A 21,583-nucleotide genomic window follows, 5' to 3' on the forward strand; every position below is an offset into this window, starting at 1 on the left:
GTGTGTGTGTGTGTGTGTGTGTGTGAGAGAGAGAGAGAGAAGAGAAAATGAAAGCAAAGAGCCATTGGTGTTCTGTCTCCCTTTTTAATAACTGACGGTGACGCACCTTCAGATCCATATGAAGGGTTCGTGACAGAGATCTGACTGTATCCGTTTCTTTTTCCACATTATTCGACCGTGGAAGAGAGAGTTTTCTGGCCTGCCAGACATGAGAGCTGTGTTTTTCTGAAATATATTTGTAACTGAGGGGCTGCAAGCTGTGCTGTGGTGTTCATTAGCAGGAAAGCAAAGGTTTAGTCACCCTTATGAAGTCCATCCCTAGCTACATTGTCTTTATTTCTCCCTCTTCCAAAGGAGTTTGAACAAACAAATGAATACAAATTAACATCATTTCAAAGTAAGAAATATTCCAAAAGGGGAAAAAAAGCAATAATAACTCTTAGTTTTTAAAGGCACATTCTTTACTTGAATCATGACTACATTTTTCTGTGTAAAAAAAAAAAAGCAAAGCAGAAATATTTTCACACTGAACAGTCTTAATAATGAATTAAAAAATAATCTTTAGGACATGAAAGAATTCAAACTTGAAGGTTAATCCAGATGCTAATGTTTCAGTTAGCCTGTTTTTTTTTAGGATATGTGCCTTTAATAACTAACTCCTGAAACAACGTTCAACAAAATCTAGCACTAGTGTTAATGAATGTAGCATCGTGACAATGATCCACACAGAGCACTTGAACGGTTACATGTACAGGATGAGAGAATGATATATTTCATGCACGGTTCCTACTTACTTCTTTAAAAGTCAAAATGTTAAGTGAGGAAGTATAATGCTGAATGATCTGGTCTAAGCAATCGAATCTATCGCAACTCAGGTCTCAGCATTTAGTACTCTGAGATTGCGTTCTTCTGCATTACGTTTGTTCTTTAATATTTGATGCTTAAAGTTTGATTAAATGTGATAAGATGTAACAAAGCTGTACCTGAGAAAGATATATATTATAAAAACAAACAGAACGGTCACTGTGAGACTATATGGGCTTTTGCTACCTGATAAGAGGTTAGAGGATAAGTGAAATAAGATTGTCATCATATTTCCAGCCTGACCGACTCTCTCTGAGAACGTTTTTACTAACATGGAAACAGTTACAGCCACACAGTTCAGTACATCAGCGTTAGTGAGAATTTTGCCACCTATAATCCTTTTTTGTTTTTATTAAGCAGTGACATGATATTATGTTGTGACCAGTTTGAATTGCTCAGTCCCAGATAGCAAAATAGGTTTGGCCCAGATCTGGCCCAGACAATGCACTTACACTCGGCCCACGTACCACAAAGAATGACGGCCCTTTGGTGGCCCATGTCTGGTTTGCCAGAGGTGGGCCAGACGTGGGCCAACACTGGGCCGTACCACATAAACCAAACCATAACCGGGACACATCTGGCATGCCATCATATAAACAGTGCCATCTCTGCCAGACCTGGTCCGCATCTGGTTGATATACCACTTGCCATGCCAGCACTCAGCCAGCAGTGGCGGCTTAATGCCAGATCTGGCCCAGACCCGTCTGCTATGTGGGGTGAAGATTAGCAGTCTGACTCCACAGTGTTCTGAATTTAAGGGGCTAATAACACCCCCGTACGGCGATATCTGTGAGAACAAAACTAATCTACGCTCGGTGAATAAAGTGCCACATTCTTCATCTAATGTGTGTTATAGAGCACACAGTGGTATAATTCTTAACAGTGCTTAATCAAGTACTACATGGTGTCCCAAAAGTCTCCTTCTGCAAAATGTCTTAGCCGAGTGTTTAAGATGTTGGCTTACTGATAGGAAGGTTGTGAAATCTCAAATCTCAGGACCACTGCTGGGCCCTTGAGCAAGGCCCTTAGTTGCTTAGTTGTACAACTGCAAGAAATATAATTCACCTTGGATAAGGGTGTCTTGCTAATGCCATAAAATAGAAGGGCAAAGGAATAAAACTGAAATTATTCTCATGACTGGATCACGAAGCTTTCGCAAGCTTGTGATGGATTTAACAGGAATCCTAAGGGGCACATCACACACACATACACATATAAAGACTGGGAGAGTTGCAGCCTGAATAAGACGTGGACATTCATGAACATCTGCTGACAAAGGCTCAACTGGCGTCCCTTGTGTATATGGAGACTTTTGGGACACAATGTAGTACACAGAAATGCAGTAATACTGATGACTCTGGACTGGTATGAAGAAGTACAAAAAAAACATTCAGATTGTCAACATTTTGTTTGATTTCATGCAAGTTAAGAGAAGTGTAACATGAACTCAAATTCTTTAAACTGATATAACGTTACCGAATCTAAAAGACAGACCAGAAACGAATATATTACAAACAATATAAACAATATTCACTCTAAACCAAAAGGTTAAAATGATAAATAAAGATTCAAACGATTCTGCTTGTTGTGAAATTCAGAGTTGCTACTAAAGAATGCTACTCAAAATCTTCAAGAGTATGAAATATTTCCTTGGATAAATCACTGCAAATCACCGTTCGGGTATGTTCTCATTTGTCTTTCTTTCTTTTGTGATGGATGATCACATGATCTGACAACAGCATGAATAAAAAAAACATCAGTTAGGGGTGAAATGTCTTCAGTGTGGCTCAGGTTCAATCTATTCTTTCACAGAGTCAACTGAATTCTAACATCATTGCACATTTGTCCTGTAAATATCTTTAAATAAACATGATTAATATCTTCATTGCCATACAATTTTTTTTGGTGGAATTACAAGCCTGCATGTAAAAGTCACTCTCTCTTTTGTAAATAAACTGCACAAATCAGTCTGCCCAAAACTCTGAGACGTTCCAACCTGACAGAGTTTCGTCAGTTTTAGTGGAGCGACATTATCAATGGGCTACGTATCCAGAGAGGACGACGGTGTCGTGTCCACTTGTGCTCCGGATGAGTGCATTGAACGGCACAAAGCCTTAAAGTAGTCCACCGAAGAGTCGTCGCAGTGCCTCCAACAGTGAGCGTCGTGGCTACTGTACAATGCCTACAGGTGCTCAGAGACAAATGCTGCTCTTGTGTTAGACCAACAGAGGGACATGCATGCTTCTGTCTCTCCCAAAGTCATACAAACAAAAGGAAGCAAACATACACTCTTCACATACAGTAACTATGTACAACACAAACTGTTAAGTGGTTAAGAGTCTTCAAATGGCGCCACATACATGTGCTACCTCGGTAGAAACCTCCCCCCTCAGGTGTCAAAGATCAGAAGCTATAAGGTCGCACGCCGCTTTGGTTACCTCGTCCGAGAACGAGGCTGCTTTAAATATTTGATCTTTTGTCTGCGTCCCCCCATCCCTCCCCCCTCCCAAACCCCACACATTCGCACACACACACCTCTCTGTCTCCTCTTTTCCTGTGTCCTCATGTTGCAGCTAAGGCAGCTAAAGCAGTCTCACAGCATATGCACAGTCACATGGCCTCAGGGTTTGCTGATAGGGTGTTCTTGGATCTGGATCTGGTGACAGGTCTTAAAGCTCTAGGAGGAGGCTGAGAGTGTGGGAGAAGGGATGAGGGAAAGAAAAGACAAGGAAAGAAAAACAGAAATTCAGACAGAACCCAAGCCAAAAGGGAATCATGAATATCGCCATCTCACTTGTGACCATGTTTATTTTTGCACACAAGTTTGTCAAGCCAACTCCAGACCACACACACACACACACACACACCTGCGCATGTTACATGTGCCGTATCTCATGTAACGCAACTCGGGATGGATGTTTCAGAGAACGTGATGGGTCTGTATTCAAATAGATTTCTGCCTTTTATTATTGGCCTAAACGATCTGATTAACGATCATATATTCCTGCATCCTAAGGAATCTGACACCTGCATTAAGGAACTTTTCTAATGACATATAACAAGCAGGAGTCGGTGCATGCAAATCATGCATCAAACACAATTTTAGTTAAATGTTTGTACTGAAAGATCACACTTCAAATAGCAAAAACCCAAAGGTCACATTAGACATTAGATCTCTTTTGTTTTATGACTGAATATAGCAAAAGGCTGCTTATAATCCTCTTCAAATGCTGTGCAATTACTCTGAAGTTCAAAAACACATGATACAGCATCCCAAAGAAAGCTAGCCTCTGGTGGATTAGCCTGTGGTGGTAATCATGCTGATTAGTGATTCAGCGAGTTAGTGATAACCAGGCCATCAGCACCCCAGCGGACACACCACCAATCAACCAACCATCTAAAGAGGAGGCTACCTCTGGGGCACGTCTTTTAAGCAGTCCGAGGTGAACCGGGATGCCCACCTCTTTTTCACTGTCCTTGGGCACCTCTGGGGCCTCAGATGGAGGGGGTACAGTTTGGTCCTGTGTAGGCTCAGGGGGTGAAAGAGGCTGGCTTGGATTACTGATGGATCTTGGCATTGGAGTGGGTTTGAGGATCAGAGGGGAAGAAGGCTCCAGAGAATCAAACTGCTCCACATTCAACATCTCAAACTCTGTTATGTCAAACTCGGGGCCTGTACCATGACAATATGGGCATCAAAACAAGCCTTTGCATGTGCTTGTGTAGAATTTTACAGGGCAATAAGCTGCATATGATATTTACTGTAGTGAAATGAAACCGAAATAGTGAGTCAAGTGAACATGATGGGGAAAAATCAAGGCCTACATTTCAAGCCTCTCAGGCTTACTGCATGAAAAGAGGACTCGACTTGACCTCTTAACACATACGAATATTCTCAGATCTTTAAGAGATTAAAGAATAGCCTCTGGTGATATTGTGGTACATAAGAAATCCTATCCCCCTTAGGTGCTCATTTCTTTAACTTTGCTTTCACATAGATTTCCAAAAGCATGGTTGGCTAAATGTCATTATGCTGACAATTTCATTAACACCCTAGCTAACAACTAACAGTTGATTCACAGGTTGTAAAAAATCTTTCTTATCTTAACTAAAGCAAAACTATTTATACATACATAATAGAAATTATAGTATATAATTGGACCTTAATTACATTTGATTGACCTTAGTCTTACTAAAATTAAAAGTGTGCTACGTGCAAAGTCCCAGGTAAAAGATACATACTAAAGGTACCCAAAATGTATCCCTGATAATACGACCCCCAGCAACACGGAAAAGTACAGTGTACTACCTTTATTTATTTTCTTGGATCAGGAAAGAATTCAGTAGGAAGTGTTCTCTAGCAGGCTAATAGCAGAGATACTGCTGTGCGGCACAGCGGCTTGTGTTCATGGATGGCACAAGACTCTCGGCTATGATCGCTTCTCATATTTCTCACTATGCATCAACACTTCCTGTTGATATATTACTTCTAATGTACTTTCCAAAATATCTGATATCTCGCTCTTGTAATGGTCTTTATACAAGCTATCTCAGAGACTGAAAATGTAACAGAGCACAATTAGTGGTTTGTAATGGCTATGAAACTCAGATGTTTAAAGGTGTGTCCCAAATCGCATACTTATGCAATATTCTACTGCATTTTGTAGTATAAATAGTGTGAGTGGTGTGTTTATACTGCACTTCAAGTGTACAGATTCAAGCGAAAAAACAAAGTGTGGAATGCACACTTCATGCATTTACCAATTGCAGCTTTGCTATGGGAAGAGGGACGGGGCTACCAGATGCTGATGCTGGAACATTTTCAAGATGGCTGACAACATTACAGTGTGCAAAACATCCTTTTAATTAGCCTATGTTGTGTGATTTACTTTTCTACCTTAAATAAATTCACTGTATTCTGCTAAATTAGTGCTATATTTGGGATGATACTATCCTCCTGAAATTCATACTCAGAAGTAAGTGCACTAGTGTAAGTGTGTAGTATGTGATTTGGGACACAGGTCAAGTAAATAAACTGCAATGTACTATACTAATTCACTCATTCATGAATTCCATTATCTCTCAACTTTATCCTAGTCAGGGTCATAGTGGATCTTGAGCCTATCCTAGGAACACTGGGCATGAATACACACCAGTCTTTCACAATGGCACGATGCACACACACATTCACGCCCTATTTAACATCTAGGAGCAATTTATCTTTATTAATCTACTTACTTTCCTCCTGTTTAAGGAACAGGAGGAAACCATGCAAGGTACAGGAAGAACGTGCACAGAGACTCCACTACACTAATCTGAGCTCAGGATCAAACCAGGGACCCGAAGCTGTGAGGCAGCGTTGGAAAGTTAAGCTGTATCAAACCACCAACACTGGCAGGGTGTGAATTTTTAATCTAAACTGGTATGGTTAATATACTCAAGTAAAATCAAGGTACATTATGTAACTGCTGACTGTGAACAATGAGTATGTGATCAGCTCCTAGTCTGTGTTTTATGAGTAGGAGAAGAGTAACAGAGAGGTGGTTCGTTCTACAGATGGACTTACTCTTGCTGTAGGCCGCGTCTGATTTGCTGCGCATCATGGCGCGAGCTCTGTGCTGACCCAACACAGGCTGAGTGGTGACTGAGGCAGAACTCTTTCCCTGACCATCTGAGTCTATGGTGGTCAGGTCATGCATGCTGAAACTCCGGAGACGATCTGATAGCACGCCCTGGCCCTGTGGTAGAAATGGCAGTGTAATCTTTATTCGTATGTTTTTTTAAAAAGATTTGCATTAAACCTTCAACTCTCCTCTACGTGTGAAATTGGAGTTTTATTCTAGGGCTATGTTTCTCATATGGGTGAGACAAGATAATAAAATAATCTACAGTTTTAAAAACAATGACATTCTCTATTTTAACCAAAAAAGGTATCATTAATAAAATACAAAGCTTAAATAATATGTCGCTGATTACTAATTTAGGGATGACGTATGAGAGCAGCCTGCAGCCACGATGAGACCAAAGAGAACATGTTGCTAGTTTTGAGCTTGAGCAGAAATATTACATTACATCATTTATATATAAATATAATATACTGTTATGGAAAAACTAAAAGTTGTTGAAAAAAATCCATATTAAGACCAAATAATAATAATAATAATAATAATAATAATAAATTAGTCACCTTAGTGGCAGCCATCACAGCAGCTGTAGCCGCCACATTCAGGCTTTTCCTTCCAAAGTGCATCAGGGTGTCATAACTTTTGTCCTTTGCTTGGCACAGGTAATCATCAATGTCCTGGAAAAAGCAACTAATACTGAAACAATTTACCTACCCTCAGGGGTGAGGTGTCAGGGGTTAGGAAAGCATGTAAATTCAGTAGTGTAACTCAAAAATCATAAATAAGATTTGTCATTCACTGCTACTTCTTCCTTGTGTTTCCTCATTTAAAAAAAAGCTTTTGTTTTTGACTTTCCTCTTTTTCCTATATCAGTGCCTCTGCACTCTTCCTCCATGGCAACCATGACGGATATCCTGCCTCACAAATAAAGGGCAGGAGAAAACATTTAGAGAAAGTGTAGCATCATTTCCTACCACTCTCTATCAACTGGGAACATTTCACCTAACACACTGCAGGAAACAGCACAAACTTCAGGCACATAGCAAGATGGATCTTCACTTCCGGAAAAAAAAGTCTTCTAGATTTTCCATTCATCACTGATTTTTTTGTTTACTTTTTGCATAATCTTCTCGTTTTTGAAATAACACAAAAAATGAACAACCTAGTACAGATATTCAGGAAGCGTACCTTTTCTTTAGAGGACAATGTCGGGTGGACGAACTTCCTATAAAGCACACTGGATCCCTTTGTGTACGGTGAGAGTAACCACACCATGAAAGCAATTTTGAGCTCATAGTAAAATGGGAGCCTTCAAAAGAAACAAGAGATGAGTCATATCCAGGCATCATGATTTCATGCTCTTTATCATCAGGCAGAATCAACAGCATTGGATCAGGTCACGTCTTCAGTGGGAAATGTGCAGGAAGACATTAGTTCACTTACCAGCACAAGAATAAATCTGTGATCACTTCAGCTGTTGTGAACAGTGCAAATATTATCCAATACATCATCCATTTGACCTGATGAAATACATATAAGAAAGGTTTTGAAGATGAACGAAGTCTGAACCTCAGTAAACACAAGCAGGCTGTAGATGTGAATGCAGTGAGGCATGAAATGCTTGTTATATATTAGGTGCATACTCACATATTCTCTCACATCTTTCGATTTGACAGCTTTATATGACGAGTATGCGGGGTACAGGGTCCCGAATATGAGCCTGTCAAACATAAAATCAGCAGAAGAGGAGTGTTATAACCTAAGATTTCAGAAATAATGAATGCAAGTTGTTTGCACTGAACATGGCATAAAGTCCCTACTTTTTCAACCAAAAAGTTACATTCTATGAATGCATTTGAGAATATCTGCTATTTGATTAGAAGTAAATGCAAATTTTGACCTTGTAGTGTATTAAAAGTGTTTCTACATCAAATCATATACGGCTGTATTACGTGACAGCCACCATAATAATGCAAAACAAATATTCATTATTTTAATTCATCTATTTAGATTAAACACCTTATAGGTTGCCAGATTTTTCACCAGCATCTAGACCACCCCTATAAATCATTGACTTCTATGCCCAGATACAATCATTTAACAAAAATGACTGTATTTTTTGCTGTCATTTAAAATGTAGACTAATAGGATTACACAATCCACCTACATTAATTTGATTGATGTCTTAGAAAATAGCACTTGGATACCACTTTCAACATCTAATAATAACAATGCAGGATGTACACTGACTATAGATACTGCTTTGTGCTCCCACTTTACAGCTCTCTCTCTCTCTCTCTCTCTCTCTCTCAAACTCATATCAAAATGCATCTGGCTAGTTTCTTTCAGGCTTCTGTTTACATTTTTCTGGCCTTCGGTCAGAACACAGCTGCTCAGGTTTTATCTCCCCCATATTTAGATGCAATGTCTTGAAGCTTACCCTCAGCAGTGCCCTACTGTTTGGATGTGATTGTGTTAAAATCCTACTCGTTTTCCCATACTTGGAAAAGTGGAGTTCAAATTGGTTCACGGCAGGTCGTACCTAGTGAAGACTGACCAGCAGCTCCACTGATGGTAATTTGTTTAAAGTCCTTTTCAAGACATTCATTTATGTCAATACATCACAGTGTGACAACTTAAAATACCCCCCCCACACACACACACATCTACACACAGCTTTCAACAACTATTTGGTGTTTGAATAATATAACAGAGAGAGCACAATTTTGCAAAGTGAGAGAACTTCAGCTCTGTTAGTGCTGAGATACACACACATCCTTTATCCTGTTTGTCAGGGTCTACACTTTGCTTGCAAGTCAAGTTAATTACAGTAAATGAACCATGGGACAGTGGGACATGAACCAATTACAGTAAATGAACCTAAAATAAAAAACAAAACAAAACAAGTAAACCTTTATTACAGAAGTTGTAGAATTTACAACAATATAATTTGTGGTTATACCACAGTATTACTGCAGTTACACCAGTTACACCAAAGATTCTGTTCAATGCAAAACGAAACTACTTTTGCATCTTATTTAGACTTTCTAGTGTTGGAAAAGTACATAAAGTACACAGCATTATTACTATTAAATGGCTATCCCACTATCTGCCCAGTAAATAAAGTGCGCTCAGAATGGCTTCAGATTAGCTCTTCACTTGTAAGCTACTTATGAAGAAAGGCTTAACATTTGTGAGTGAATAACAAAGGTTTTCGTGTGAAGGTTTTTCATTAATAACTATTATCTATCTCAAACGATTCCTTTATGTCTAAGAGTGTAATATGAAACTGAAAAGCATACTGTGCTAAAGCTTTAGCAGAGATACAACTACAGCGCCTCCCATTGGAAAAGTATAAACATGTTTACAGACAGTTTACAGTTGTTATAATGAGTAAAACTGACACTGTATCACAGTTTCTGACATTTTAAAGTACCATTTATTATAGTATCATAAGTGTAAACCTAGGGATGTTAGCTGGACTGCTAATCATCCTTAATGTCCATCAAAAACTAGTAAAAAATGTACTTCTAAATAGACTGTTTCTGTAGATTTTTTAAAATTGCATGTTACAACTAATTGGAGAAGGAAGGAAGGGTTTGGATTCAAATTACCATATAATCTGAAAATGAATAATCCAGTCCTGAAATATATCATATAACTAACTAAGCTATCATTGTATTGGTTTAGCTGACTGCAGTGCCATGCAAAATATCTTAACTATCCTTATGCTCGACACATGTAACTTGGAACTCATATAGACATTTACACACTATGTTTTCCTGGCTCATCATTAAAATAATTTAGTGTTTCAGTTTTAACCCCTTTACTGGTTGAAAAAGTAGGTGTATATTCATTTTATATACACCGATCACATATAACATAATGAGCACTGACAGGCGAGGTCAGTGACACTGATTCACTCTTCATCATGGCACCTGTTAGTGGGTGGGATATATTAGGCAGCAAGTGAACATTTTGTCCTCAAAGTTGATGTGTTAGAAGCAGGAAAAATGGGCAAGTGTAAGGATTTGAGCGAGTTTGAGAAAGGGCCAAATTGTGATGGCTAGACGACTGGATCAGAGCATCTCCAAAACTGCAGCTCTTGTGGGGTGTTCCCGGTCTGCAGTGGTCAGTATCTATCAAAAGTATCCTTTAAGTCCTGTAAGTGCATTAAGTCCTGTAAGTTGTGAGGATCTGCTGATAACATCTTGGTGCCAGATAACACAGCACACCTTCAGGAATATAGTGGAGTCCATGGCATTGACAAGCCCGGGTTGTTGTGGCAGCAAAAGGGGGGCCAACACAATAGGCAGGTGGTCACAATGTTATGCTTGATTGATGTATCTGTATATCCATTTCCTCTCACACTAACTGTGTGAGGTATCGCTCGGCAGAATTGAGACCTGTCAGCCATGACGTGTATTTCCACGTATTATTCTGCAAACCACTGCCTCCATTTGCTGAAAATACAAAATTAAACACTCCTGTCTTCTTTTACTGATGATACAGTTATAAGTTGTAGTGATAAACTGCTCCAAGTGGAGAACAATTGTCTGGTAAGGACATTTGCCTAACATATGTGAAAGCAACACATGTTATGCTAATAGTTAAATCATAGAAGTCATTTTATTATTTTAGTAATGTGTTGCCCGGAAGACTGTACATTTCTCTAGCAGATGTCGGGTGTGTAGTCTGCAGGCCAAACACGATTTTACGACCCTGATTATTTTCCAAGTTTATTTTGCCTACTTAACAAATATAGCTCAGACACCCGAACGTTCATAACTCATGCACACAGAGAAGAAAGCTGAGCCAAGGAAACTGGAGTGACCTGCCTTGGTGTAGAATAATTAGAAATCAGAAGCTACCAGAAAAAAACTCAGGCCAAAGCTGCACCTGTGTTTAAATACATATCTGTCCACAAGTGCTGTCTCTCTGCTCTCACAGCTCAGCGACAGCTGCACATCTGACCTGAGCAAGTGTCCGACCTACATAAGGACCCAAAAAATAAAAAAAATAAAAATCACACACTGACATGTGAATGACAGTGTTACAACACCTTGCTGCTCTATACCACCATATTGTGGTCTAGCAGGCTGAATGCCACAGTATGAACCCTATATTTAGAACATTAAGACGCTGTGTTGCAGCTCTGTAGTGTCCCGCAAAGTGTCGCCCATGCAATGTAACCGGATATTGTCATCTAAATTTAATTGACTCGCCATTTTGTGGTTTCTTTTACGCTTCAGCTTAAATTTCGGGAGATTGGTGATTATTTTAAAATGACAAAAACTTGCCAAATTCACCTTAATCCTATAAATTCCTGTAGGTTCCTATACATTGGTTGATATGCATTCACTGTAATAATTTGCTTTCTTATAACTATTGCAAACACCCCATAACCAAGTAGGTATTTGAGATAATTTACCAGTCATCCCATCGGTTTCTGCAGGAAGAACCAATAACAGGCCGAATGTCATCCCTTTTTTTTTTTTTAAATATATATATATATATATATATATATATATATATATATATATATATATATATTCAAAAAAATGCTTTATTTTACATCCTGATGATTTGTTATGAAACAGACAGGCGCTGGCTTCAAAACATCTTCAGATGAAATATAAGCCTATTGAAATAAACAGAAGTGTCCAAAGGGACACGCGCAATTGTCCAGTATCGCGTCATACCGTCTTTGTTTGGCCCTATTCACAGCTCTGAATATGACACTGAACAAATCACTAAACCGTGTTGAGGAACAAGGATTTTTAGGACAATATTGTCACTGGCCTCTATATTCGATCATAATGCAAAGACATTTATAGGCGAAAGTCATCGGTCGCCAAAACAGCGCGTCACGACTTGCATATGATTATGATTATATTCTGCTTAGAATTAAGGAGGCAAAATAAACACACCACGGTCCTAAAAAAGCAGGCACCTTACAAGAGGGAGATGAAGACCAAACAGAAGTCTAATGCAAGAAGGGAAAATAAAAAACATAGAAGAAAAATACTTACACCACAAGCCTGGAAATAATCCACGAGACCATTGCGCTAAGAGAGCTTGTTGCCAGCAGGGAGGAGTTTCCTTCGCGACTGCTGGCGATGACTGTTTGACAGCGGAGAACTTCTGCGCATGCGCACGCCTCAAAGTCTGTGGATATATCCAAAACGCATACTACCGTACTAAACAGAATTTCTCAATACTATACAGGAACCAATATAACAGTGATTTATACACAGATTTAAATAGACGCACTTAAAATATCCATATCAGAGTAACCCATTAGAGAAAATAGTAAATAATAGTTTATAGTGTATAGCTCACAGGGATAATAGGCGTACTATTTTTATATACTATTTAGTAGGCTTGTATATGTCTGGGACCTAGATTGATCCTAGACGCGCGCGCTGTATGGAAGGCAAAAAAGGTCAAAGCCTTTGTCAGTACTGAGAAAGTAAACACCACGTGACAGACCGAGTGCTACATTACAGCTCTCTTACTGTTTATTCCTGAAATTTGGTACCAGTGGTGGACGTGAGATACTGGATCATACACTGCAGATATCATATTCACATCTAGAAGACAGACACACACAGTTTGTTAACTTGTAAAGGAGACATTGAAAAAAAAAGCCCTGAGTCATGGTTCAAGCCAACACCCTTTTTTCATACATAAAATGTCTGAGCGAAGAGAGCCAAAGGAATTCAGCAACACAAAACTTGCTTTGTATGAAGAGCAGTGCATAAACATGCAGTGTAGAGAGATAAATCAACCAAATGCATCTTGTTCGATCTTGTTTCCACTCTCAGAGAGAAAGTACAGCATTTAAACATTAAGTGTACTAAAAAAAAATGGCAATCTTTTCTTTCAAAAACATTATAGATACATCAAATTGTAAGGTCATCTCCTGTGCACATCCCGCTTCAGGTCACCCCTCAGAATTTTAAACAGATTCAGGTCTGGACTCTGGCTAATAGTTCGTTCAAAACATTGATCTTCTTTTGATTAAGCCATTTCTTTGTTGATTTGGATGTACGCTTTAGGTCACTGTTATGGTTGAAGACAGACATACCTTTTAAAATTATGGGATTATTATACCTTTTGGAATTGGTCTCATCAGGTCATAACACACGGTTTGGGGTGATAAATTTGAGCTTGAATGTTTTTGTGAGAATGGGCTTCCTTCTAGCCACCTGACCCCATAGCACAGACATGTGAAGAATATGAGATTGTTATCAGATACAATGAGTAATAAGTAAGTGTCAGATATTCCTGTAGCTCCTTTGCTGTTGCTTTGGGTCTCTTTACAGCCTTCCTGGTAAGTTTCGGTACACTTTTATAAATTGTGTATGGATGTCCTGTTCTTGGTGATGTTACTGTGGTGCTTAATTTTCTCCATTTGTTGATGGCTTTTACAGTGTTCTATGGTACATCTAACCTTTTGGAAATTCTTGTATCCCCCTCTCCTAATCAAAACCTTTCAACAAGTCACATACCATGCATGCTCCATAAGCTGTTTGTGGACCATGACTTCAGCAGTACGATGAAACCAAGATGTGATGCAAAGGTTATCTTAATTTTAAATTAATCCGGATCATTTGAAAATGATGACAGCTATGTGATAATGCCTTTGAGATTTAGTGTGACTGGTTTATTCTGAAGACAACTTACATTCATCTCTCAAAAATAAAAACACCTCTGCAACTTCTTTATAAAAGTTTATTCTTAAACATCCCTGTGTTTACAAAACACATTCCAGTATGTTCATTCTGCAGGTATTTACATTTTCCATAAGCCTGAACTGAAGCTCAATGCCTTAAATGAAGATTTTATGATTATTTCACAAACGTATCATGAAACATAATTAATCGGTGAAGAATGATACCGAATTTGGATAAAATATTTGTAGCCAGCTATGATGGTTTTTATGTACGTCTCTTCATAAATGTGTGACAAAACCTCATTTCAGTCCACAGAGAAAGAAAACTTTGAACATCAGCATACTCAAACACAAACAGCTGTAAGAGAGAGCAGAGTCATGCTATAAGCTGACAATTTTATCTAGAGAGCCCTATAGGATCACACAGTACTTTTTTTTTTTTTATGTGCAGAAAAAAGCCCCATGTCTTACATGCTGCCTGAAGAACTAACCATCTCTGCTATACAAGGTCACATCACAGAAACCTTTTAGTGATAGTGTATTGAAACCATGGCTTGAGATTTAAAACAAACATACAGCAAATTGTTAGAGATGATTTATGAAAAAAAAAGTGGCTCAGGTCACATTTATTTACAGACCCTGGGCCTAGCCAAAACTAAATATCTTTGAGGGTGAATTTTGGAGTATGAAGTGCTCCTTTTTTTCCTCGAGCATTAACATTGTTTAGAACGTTTATTACATGCTCTACCTTTGGATGGAATAATTTAAAGCAACATAAAAAAAAAAAATGGACAAGGACACAGGAAGTGATACTGCTTACTTTTCTAATGAACGCTTTAGGATGTACAGCAGTTTTCCTGTGAAACCAAAGCGGTTTAGAACATTTTGAAAATGTCCCAGGATTTTTTTGGAGTGTTTTTAATAACAACAATATTACAGTATTATAAAGTGCAAATTTGGAACGGTGGATCTGAATTACTAAACCATTAGCACTTATTTTCCACTTTCACAATGTTTGGCTGTGGTACAGCAGCTCTGTGTGTGAAAGCTACAGAGTTTCCATAACAAGCCAGAGCAATGCATGGGTTTCATCAGCTCTGACCAGCAGCCAGATCATTTACATAACTAGGAGGGCTTTACTTAATATAAAATTAAGATCAACACACTCAATGTCTATATATTTATACAAAACTTACATACAGCGGCTGTTAGACGTTTCGCAAATTCAGTTAAGACCACATTTCCACTGAATGGTTACACAGAGAAGAAGCATTCGCCTAGACACCAAATAAGGCTAGAGAAACACAGTGAAAATGAAGACAGAAGGATAAAGATCAACAAAGTGACTGCACTGTACAACAGATCCTTTGTCATGTTACACAGCTATAGGCATATACAGCATGGACTAACTTAATTTAAATCACCGTTTAAAGCAGAAATGACTTCTAATCTTGTTGAAAAGACTTTTCAATATGAACTGAATGAAATTACCAAGCAGCCATAACAAACTGTCCTAAAATGCTCCTGTTCATTTAAACCTTGCTGCTTAACTATGCAGACAAAAATGTTTTTGTTTTATTAGCACTTCTCTTGGAGTTGTTTTCTGTGTAAAACTATTATACAGCCTGCTGATACCAATTCAGTCCTTATAAGGACAAAGCCATTGGAAGAATAAATTTACTTTAACTGAGAAGAGATTTCGGTGTATGACTACATAATTTAGAAGGAGCAGGTATAACGGTTTAGCTCCTCAGTGCCGCTAGCCTGGACTGCATCTCCTCAATGTCTTCCTCTTCATCCTCCGAGGCGGCAGTAGCCCCGACTGGCTCCGGCTCAGGAAGAGCGTCTGTAACTTTGCTGGGAGCTTTTCCAAGAGCACCTATTATTAACCAAAAAAAACAAAAAAACATCTGCATCAGATATCAAAGGTATTTTTTTAATATTAAAAATGCTTTAATGGAGCTCTAGGTGGTTTATAAACATTACATATGGTTCCTGGAAGCAATGATGCTGACTTGGGTTAAACATTTTATTGTATAATAAAATATATATATTTTTTAGTTCAATGCTAATATCAGTATATTATACAGCAGCATGACTATCACTAAAACAACAACATTATATAATTGGAGCACAGTAGATCTTAAATTATTTGTTAGCCAACAAGGCTACAGGCTGATTTGGGGAACTGAAATAAAGTTTCGGTAGAAACATGACTCTTATTTTCACCCCCAAAATCTTAAAAGTAAAAGTAGCAAGGCGAGCATGTGTTCATCACTGAGTGTGCGCAGAATGGATGTACACTCGAGCAAAATGCTGTGTGCGCGCACTTTATTTACAACACCTCATGTCCACCTCATCTGTACCAAACGCTCTTTCACTATACGGTTCGACATGTTCACATGATACGGTTTAAATGCCATAGGTGTGGGTATAGGAGTGGGAATTGTTGCTAGATGATTAGTAATTATTTTGAGTTTACAAACGTAAGCTTTTCCTTATTTAATTAGGAGGTTTAGTTTTGAACAAATGACTTAAAAACCCTGACATCTCCCCTAACTACCTTTCAGTATCACCTAAGACACACACAAAACTCCATGCAGGAATATGGGTTCCTTACCAGCTGTGATTTCAAAGAGGATCCTATCAACCTCAGCCTCTGCTGCTTCCTCCATTTCTTCCTCATCATCCATGCCCTCAAGGGTGTCCTCCAGCATCTCTTCTATAATACCCGCCTATACGACATACATACAATGATGAAACCACATCAGACTCGCATGATATAAACTGTGTATTAATGTGTAATATTATGTTCCTGAAAATTATCACTGTCTTAGACATTATTTAAATGTATTTGATCTGAAGTGACTTTCTGAAAAGTATGTTTGAAAAATCTAGATTTAAATAATTAAAAATGTAACATTAATGCTATAAATTTATTTTTATAAATCCTTAATAAATCATTTTCTAAAAAAAAAAAAAATCAATTCAGCTTCTAAAAAAATGTACATAGTCTGAAATCTGAAATATATATATATATATATATATATATATATATATATAAAAGAATATTGTATCCTAAATTTGCACATGTTGGTCTTTCCACTGCTAAACCTGACACTGACTCAATAACCTTACATTTTAAATATCTAAAAAAAAAAAAAAAAAAAATACTTTAAATTATATTTTATTTTTTTAGGCATCACAGATTCTGGTTCAGGTGAATCTGAATTTTTAATTTCTGCAATACCAAATATAAATATTATTTAATCATAATCATATTTAACATACATAATTTAACAGTGACATATCATATTAACAACCAATTAATATACTTTTTGCCTAATCATGAAGCTTGTGCTGTTTTGCCAAAAACACCAAATTGTTTTTACATTTACAAGTAATTGTATTTCAAGTGAATTTCAGACCTTCATCATCTCCTTTGAGAGATCCCTCATGGTAGCCTGGATCTCTGGGACTTTTATCAGGCTCTGCATGGCCTTCATGACCTCTGTGCTCTTCTGCAATGCACCTGCCATTCTTAAAACAGCTGTTAGGACAAACATACATAAAATAAAATAAACATTGAGCAGTTTGGTATTGGGATTGAAGATTTTGTGGTCGAAGTGAAAGTATAAGTCATACTCACACAACTGATTCTTCATACTAAGGAGCACGGAGTTCATTTGGGCTTTGGATGCGTAGAGTTTGTTGACTGCTTTCTTTGAATGAATCATCTCTTTGGCAAGAATGATGCACACGTCCTTTTGTCCCTTCTTAGCTGCATCTTTGATCGATCTCTTCACCTTCTCCTCCTCCCTCTGAATATCTTCAAAATGACAAAATCTTGTATATATAAACTCACATGGAGCAGGCATGTCAAAGTTAGCATTCCTTATGTTAAGTGATATAGTAACAGCAGACATCAGAAATGTAGTATATATTTTTCAGGATTTTAATTTACTGTTGTGTTATGAGATACACCTATGTTGCCAAAAGTTTTGGGACACCCCTCCAAATCATTGAATTCAGGTGTTGTTTAGTTCCAGTGAAAGGATCTCTTAATGCTTCAGCATACCAAGACATTTTGGACAATTTCATGCTCCCAACTTTGTGGGAACAGTTTGGGTATGACCCCTTCCTGTTCCAACATGAACAAAGCAAGGTTCATAAAGACATGGATGAGCGAGTTTGGTGTGGAGGAACCTGACTGGCCTGCACAGAGTCCTGACCTCAACTCCAAAGAACACCTTTGGGATGAATTAGAGCGGAGCCTGCGAGCCAGGCCTTCTCGTCCAACATCAGTGCCTGATCTCACAAATTCACTTTTTAGTAGAATGGTCAAATATTCCCATAAACACGCTCCTAAACCTTGTGGAAAGCCTTCCCAGAAGAGTTGAAGCTCTTATAGCTGCAAAGGGCAGGCCAACTCCATATTACTTTCATGTGAATGTAAAGGCAGATGTCCCAGTTTTGGCTTGGCTCGCAGTCTCCACTGGAACAGGAAGGGGTCATCCCCAAACTGTTACCACAAAATTGGGAGCATGAAATTGTCCAAAATGCCTTGGTATGCTGAAGCATTAAGAGTTCCTTTCACTGGAACTAAGAGGCCAAGCCCAACCCCTGAATTCAATGATTTGGAGGGGTGTCCCAAAACTTTTGCCAATGTAGTTTATGTGATGAGACTCACCTCGGATTTGTCTGTCAATCACCCTCATTTCTTTCCGTATTTTTAGTGACCATTCATTAATCTAGGGGGAAAAGCAGAGATGATTAATTTCCAAACCAGGATGTTATCAGCACGAGCTCTCTTTACTCTGGGTGTGATCTGATCACATTTCCACATGGACTTACAAAACTACTCTACTATATATTTCACGAGGATCCTGTCTGTGCCATGTGCTGGTGAATTAGCCATGTTTAGCGATTAGTACAACAACCCAGGAAAAAGTTACATCATTAGTCATCCACAGTCTATAGATAGATAACGTTGTAAAATAAGCATTTTGTTCATCCAACTACCAAAGTTAGCTAGCGATGTTAGCAAGCGAACACTACCGAGCCGTCTAACTAACACTCTTCCTGAGCTCTGTGGACTTTAACACACAGCTTTCTAGAGATCAGAGATCGAATTCGCCTACCAGGTCTTTAGGCGGTTTTTCTGGTGTTTTGCCGAATAGCCCCATTCCGAAACCTTCAGTCTAGCTACTTGGAGAGCTATGGAGGCTATCAAAACAACACATTACAACTGTTCTTCCCCATTCCAAACATGATACGTCACCTGCGTGACGTCACTTCCGGTTTGCGGTAGCAAGCAGACGAGCAAAATAAAAGCGTGTTTTCAGGGCTGAGTCAGACAAACCAAAGGGAATATCAAGTTTGGGTTGAATGGACAATAGATTAGCAGAAGAATTAGATCTTTGTATTAGACTATATAGTCCAACTGTATCTACTAAAGCCACCATAGATGTTGCACTCCCCAATAACAAATGTATCGGTATCTGAGAAATACCAAGAAAATAAGATAAAGCCAAATAATATTTTTAATTAAAAAAAAACTATATATATATATATATATATATATATATATATATATACACTGACCAGGCATAGCATTATGACCACCTGCCTATACTGCCTCTCCCTATTGCTGCCAAAACAGCCCTGACCCGTCATGCACTGTGTATTCTGACACCTTTCTATCAGAACCAGCATTAACTTCTTCAGCAATCTCAGCAACAGTAGCTCGTCAGTTGGTTCAGACGCTCCAGCCTTTGCAGCCCCACGTGCATCAATGAGCCTTGGCCACCCATGACCCTGTCATCAGTTCACCACTGTTCCTTCCTTGGAACACTTTTGTAAATACTGACCACTGCAGACCGGGAACACCCCACAAGAGCTGCAGTTTTGGAGATGCTCTGATCCAGTCATCTAGCCACCACAATTTGGTCCTTTGTCAAACTCGCTCAAATCCTTATGCTTGCCCATTTTTCCTGCTTCTAACACATCAGCTTTGAAGAGAAAATGTTCACTTGCTGCCTAATATATCCCACCCACTAACAGGTGCTATGATGAGGAGATAATCAATGTTATTCACGTCACCTGTCACTGCTCATAATGTTATGCCTGAGTGATATATATACTGATGTACAAACAGGTTTTGTGTATGTAGTTCCAAGCCAAAATGGCAAGAGAGGTAGGACACTGACAATGAGTCAAAAGGGAGACACATATAGTATGCAGAGAAAGCTAGGACTAGAAATATCAAATGGTGCAAGCAAAAGAGAAGAGAAAATAAACACGTAGCTTAGGACGACACTAAGGCTCCAAAATAGACAGTGTAGGCCTTGTAGCGAGAGGGGGAATGTCCTGGATAAAAGGTATTGGTTTGTAGGTCTTTAAAAGATACAGGTTTGACCAGTATTCTATTTACACAAAACTTATTAGTTTACATTCTCTCTATTTATACCGTAAACATAATTACAATAATTGCCTTATTAATTACTATTGCTTTGACTGCAGTTGTTTTTTATCTCATTATTTTATTTGTTAAAATGGATGTATAGTTTGCACATTATATGAGAATTGCACTGAAAGGAATGCTCTGATTTCGCTGTACTCAGTATAGTGACAAATATAAGAATCTTGAAACTTGGTGGATAGGATATAGTGTTTTTGGTAGCCAATCAACATTAAATCTGAAAAGAAAGAAGAAAGAATGAATGAGAGTATACAAATCCAGACCAGGCGAGTCACAGCACTGTAGAGTTTAGTATTCTACCTCATTTAACACATCTTAGCCAACTCATGAACTGATCACAAAAGCAATCATGAGTTGAATTGGGTGTGTTAGAAAGGGAAATGTTCAAATCTCTGTAAGTGTTGTTGAACTGAGCTTCAAATATCTGAGGAAGGCTCTTTGTAGTTGTTTAGAGACTGTAGTGTCAGTTACCACATCAGCCAGTTATAGTGCACCAGAGCTGCCAAAAATAAAACATTATAAAATTAAATATAACAAGAAACAAACAAGTAATAGATAAAATGAACAATGTTTTGAAATATTTTGAAAATGTACAAAATTATGCAGGTATAAGTTCTTTATGTATGTATCTACATAGGTCTGAAGCTAAATATCCATGTACACTTACTGTGCACTTTAATAGGATCTCTTACAGTCTTATCCTCTTATCCTTTCAGCCTATCATATAGCAAAAGTGCAAGCAGATACAAGTCCAGAGCTTCGGTGAGTACTCAGAACATCTCTTAAGTTGTCTTAGGAATGAGTACATCAGAGGGACAGCTCATGTTGGACATTTGGGGGACAAAGTTAGGGAGGCCAGATTAAGATGGTTTGGACAGGTTCAGAGGAGGGAGAGTGAGTATATTGATAGGAGAATGTTGGACATGGAGCTGCTAG

General features: G+C 38.3%; 2 protein-coding genes across 4 annotated transcripts; both read right to left on the minus strand.

Moving 5' to 3' along the window:
• Nucleotides 1-64: 64 nt before the first annotated feature.
• Nucleotides 65-12,662, minus strand: reep1 (receptor accessory protein 1). Of its 3 annotated transcripts, XM_058399340.1 has the most exons (8): nucleotides 12,521-12,662; nucleotides 8,136-8,208; nucleotides 7,932-8,008; nucleotides 7,677-7,797; nucleotides 7,052-7,165; nucleotides 6,431-6,602; nucleotides 4,278-4,537; nucleotides 65-3,552 (listed from the first exon to the last, which is right to left on the minus strand). In XM_058399340.1, the coding sequence occupies exons 1-8, from the start codon at nucleotides 12,550-12,552 to the stop codon at nucleotides 3,475-3,477; spliced, it is 927 nt and encodes a 308-aa protein (XP_058255323.1). In that variant the 5' UTR covers nucleotides 12,553-12,662; the 3' UTR covers nucleotides 65-3,474. The 3 variants fall into 3 exon arrangements, with proteins under 3 accessions (XP_058255323.1, XP_058255325.1, XP_058255324.1); XM_058399342.1 differs by lacking the exon at nucleotides 4,278-4,537 and having other exon boundaries at nucleotides 12,521-12,656; XM_058399341.1 differs by lacking the exon at nucleotides 12,521-12,662 and having other exon boundaries at nucleotides 7,052-7,184; nucleotides 8,136-8,197.
• A 1,549-nt stretch (nucleotides 12,663-14,211) lies between these two features.
• On the minus strand, nucleotides 14,212-19,459 carry chmp3 (charged multivesicular body protein 3). Its single transcript, XM_058399836.1, has 6 exons — nucleotides 19,308-19,459; nucleotides 18,857-18,917; nucleotides 17,816-17,995; nucleotides 17,595-17,716; nucleotides 16,787-16,901; nucleotides 14,212-16,045 (listed from the first exon to the last, which is right to left on the minus strand). Exons 1-6 carry the CDS (start codon nucleotides 19,350-19,352, stop codon nucleotides 15,909-15,911), a joined length of 660 nt encoding a protein of 219 aa, XP_058255819.1. The 5' UTR covers nucleotides 19,353-19,459; the 3' UTR covers nucleotides 14,212-15,908.
• Between the last annotated feature and the right edge of the window lie 2,124 nt (nucleotides 19,460-21,583).

This window comes from Hemibagrus wyckioides, linkage group LG09 (genome assembly GCF_019097595.1).
Source record: "Hemibagrus wyckioides isolate EC202008001 linkage group LG09, SWU_Hwy_1.0, whole genome shotgun sequence".
NCBI lineage: Eukaryota > Metazoa > Chordata > Actinopteri > Siluriformes > Bagridae > Hemibagrus > Hemibagrus wyckioides.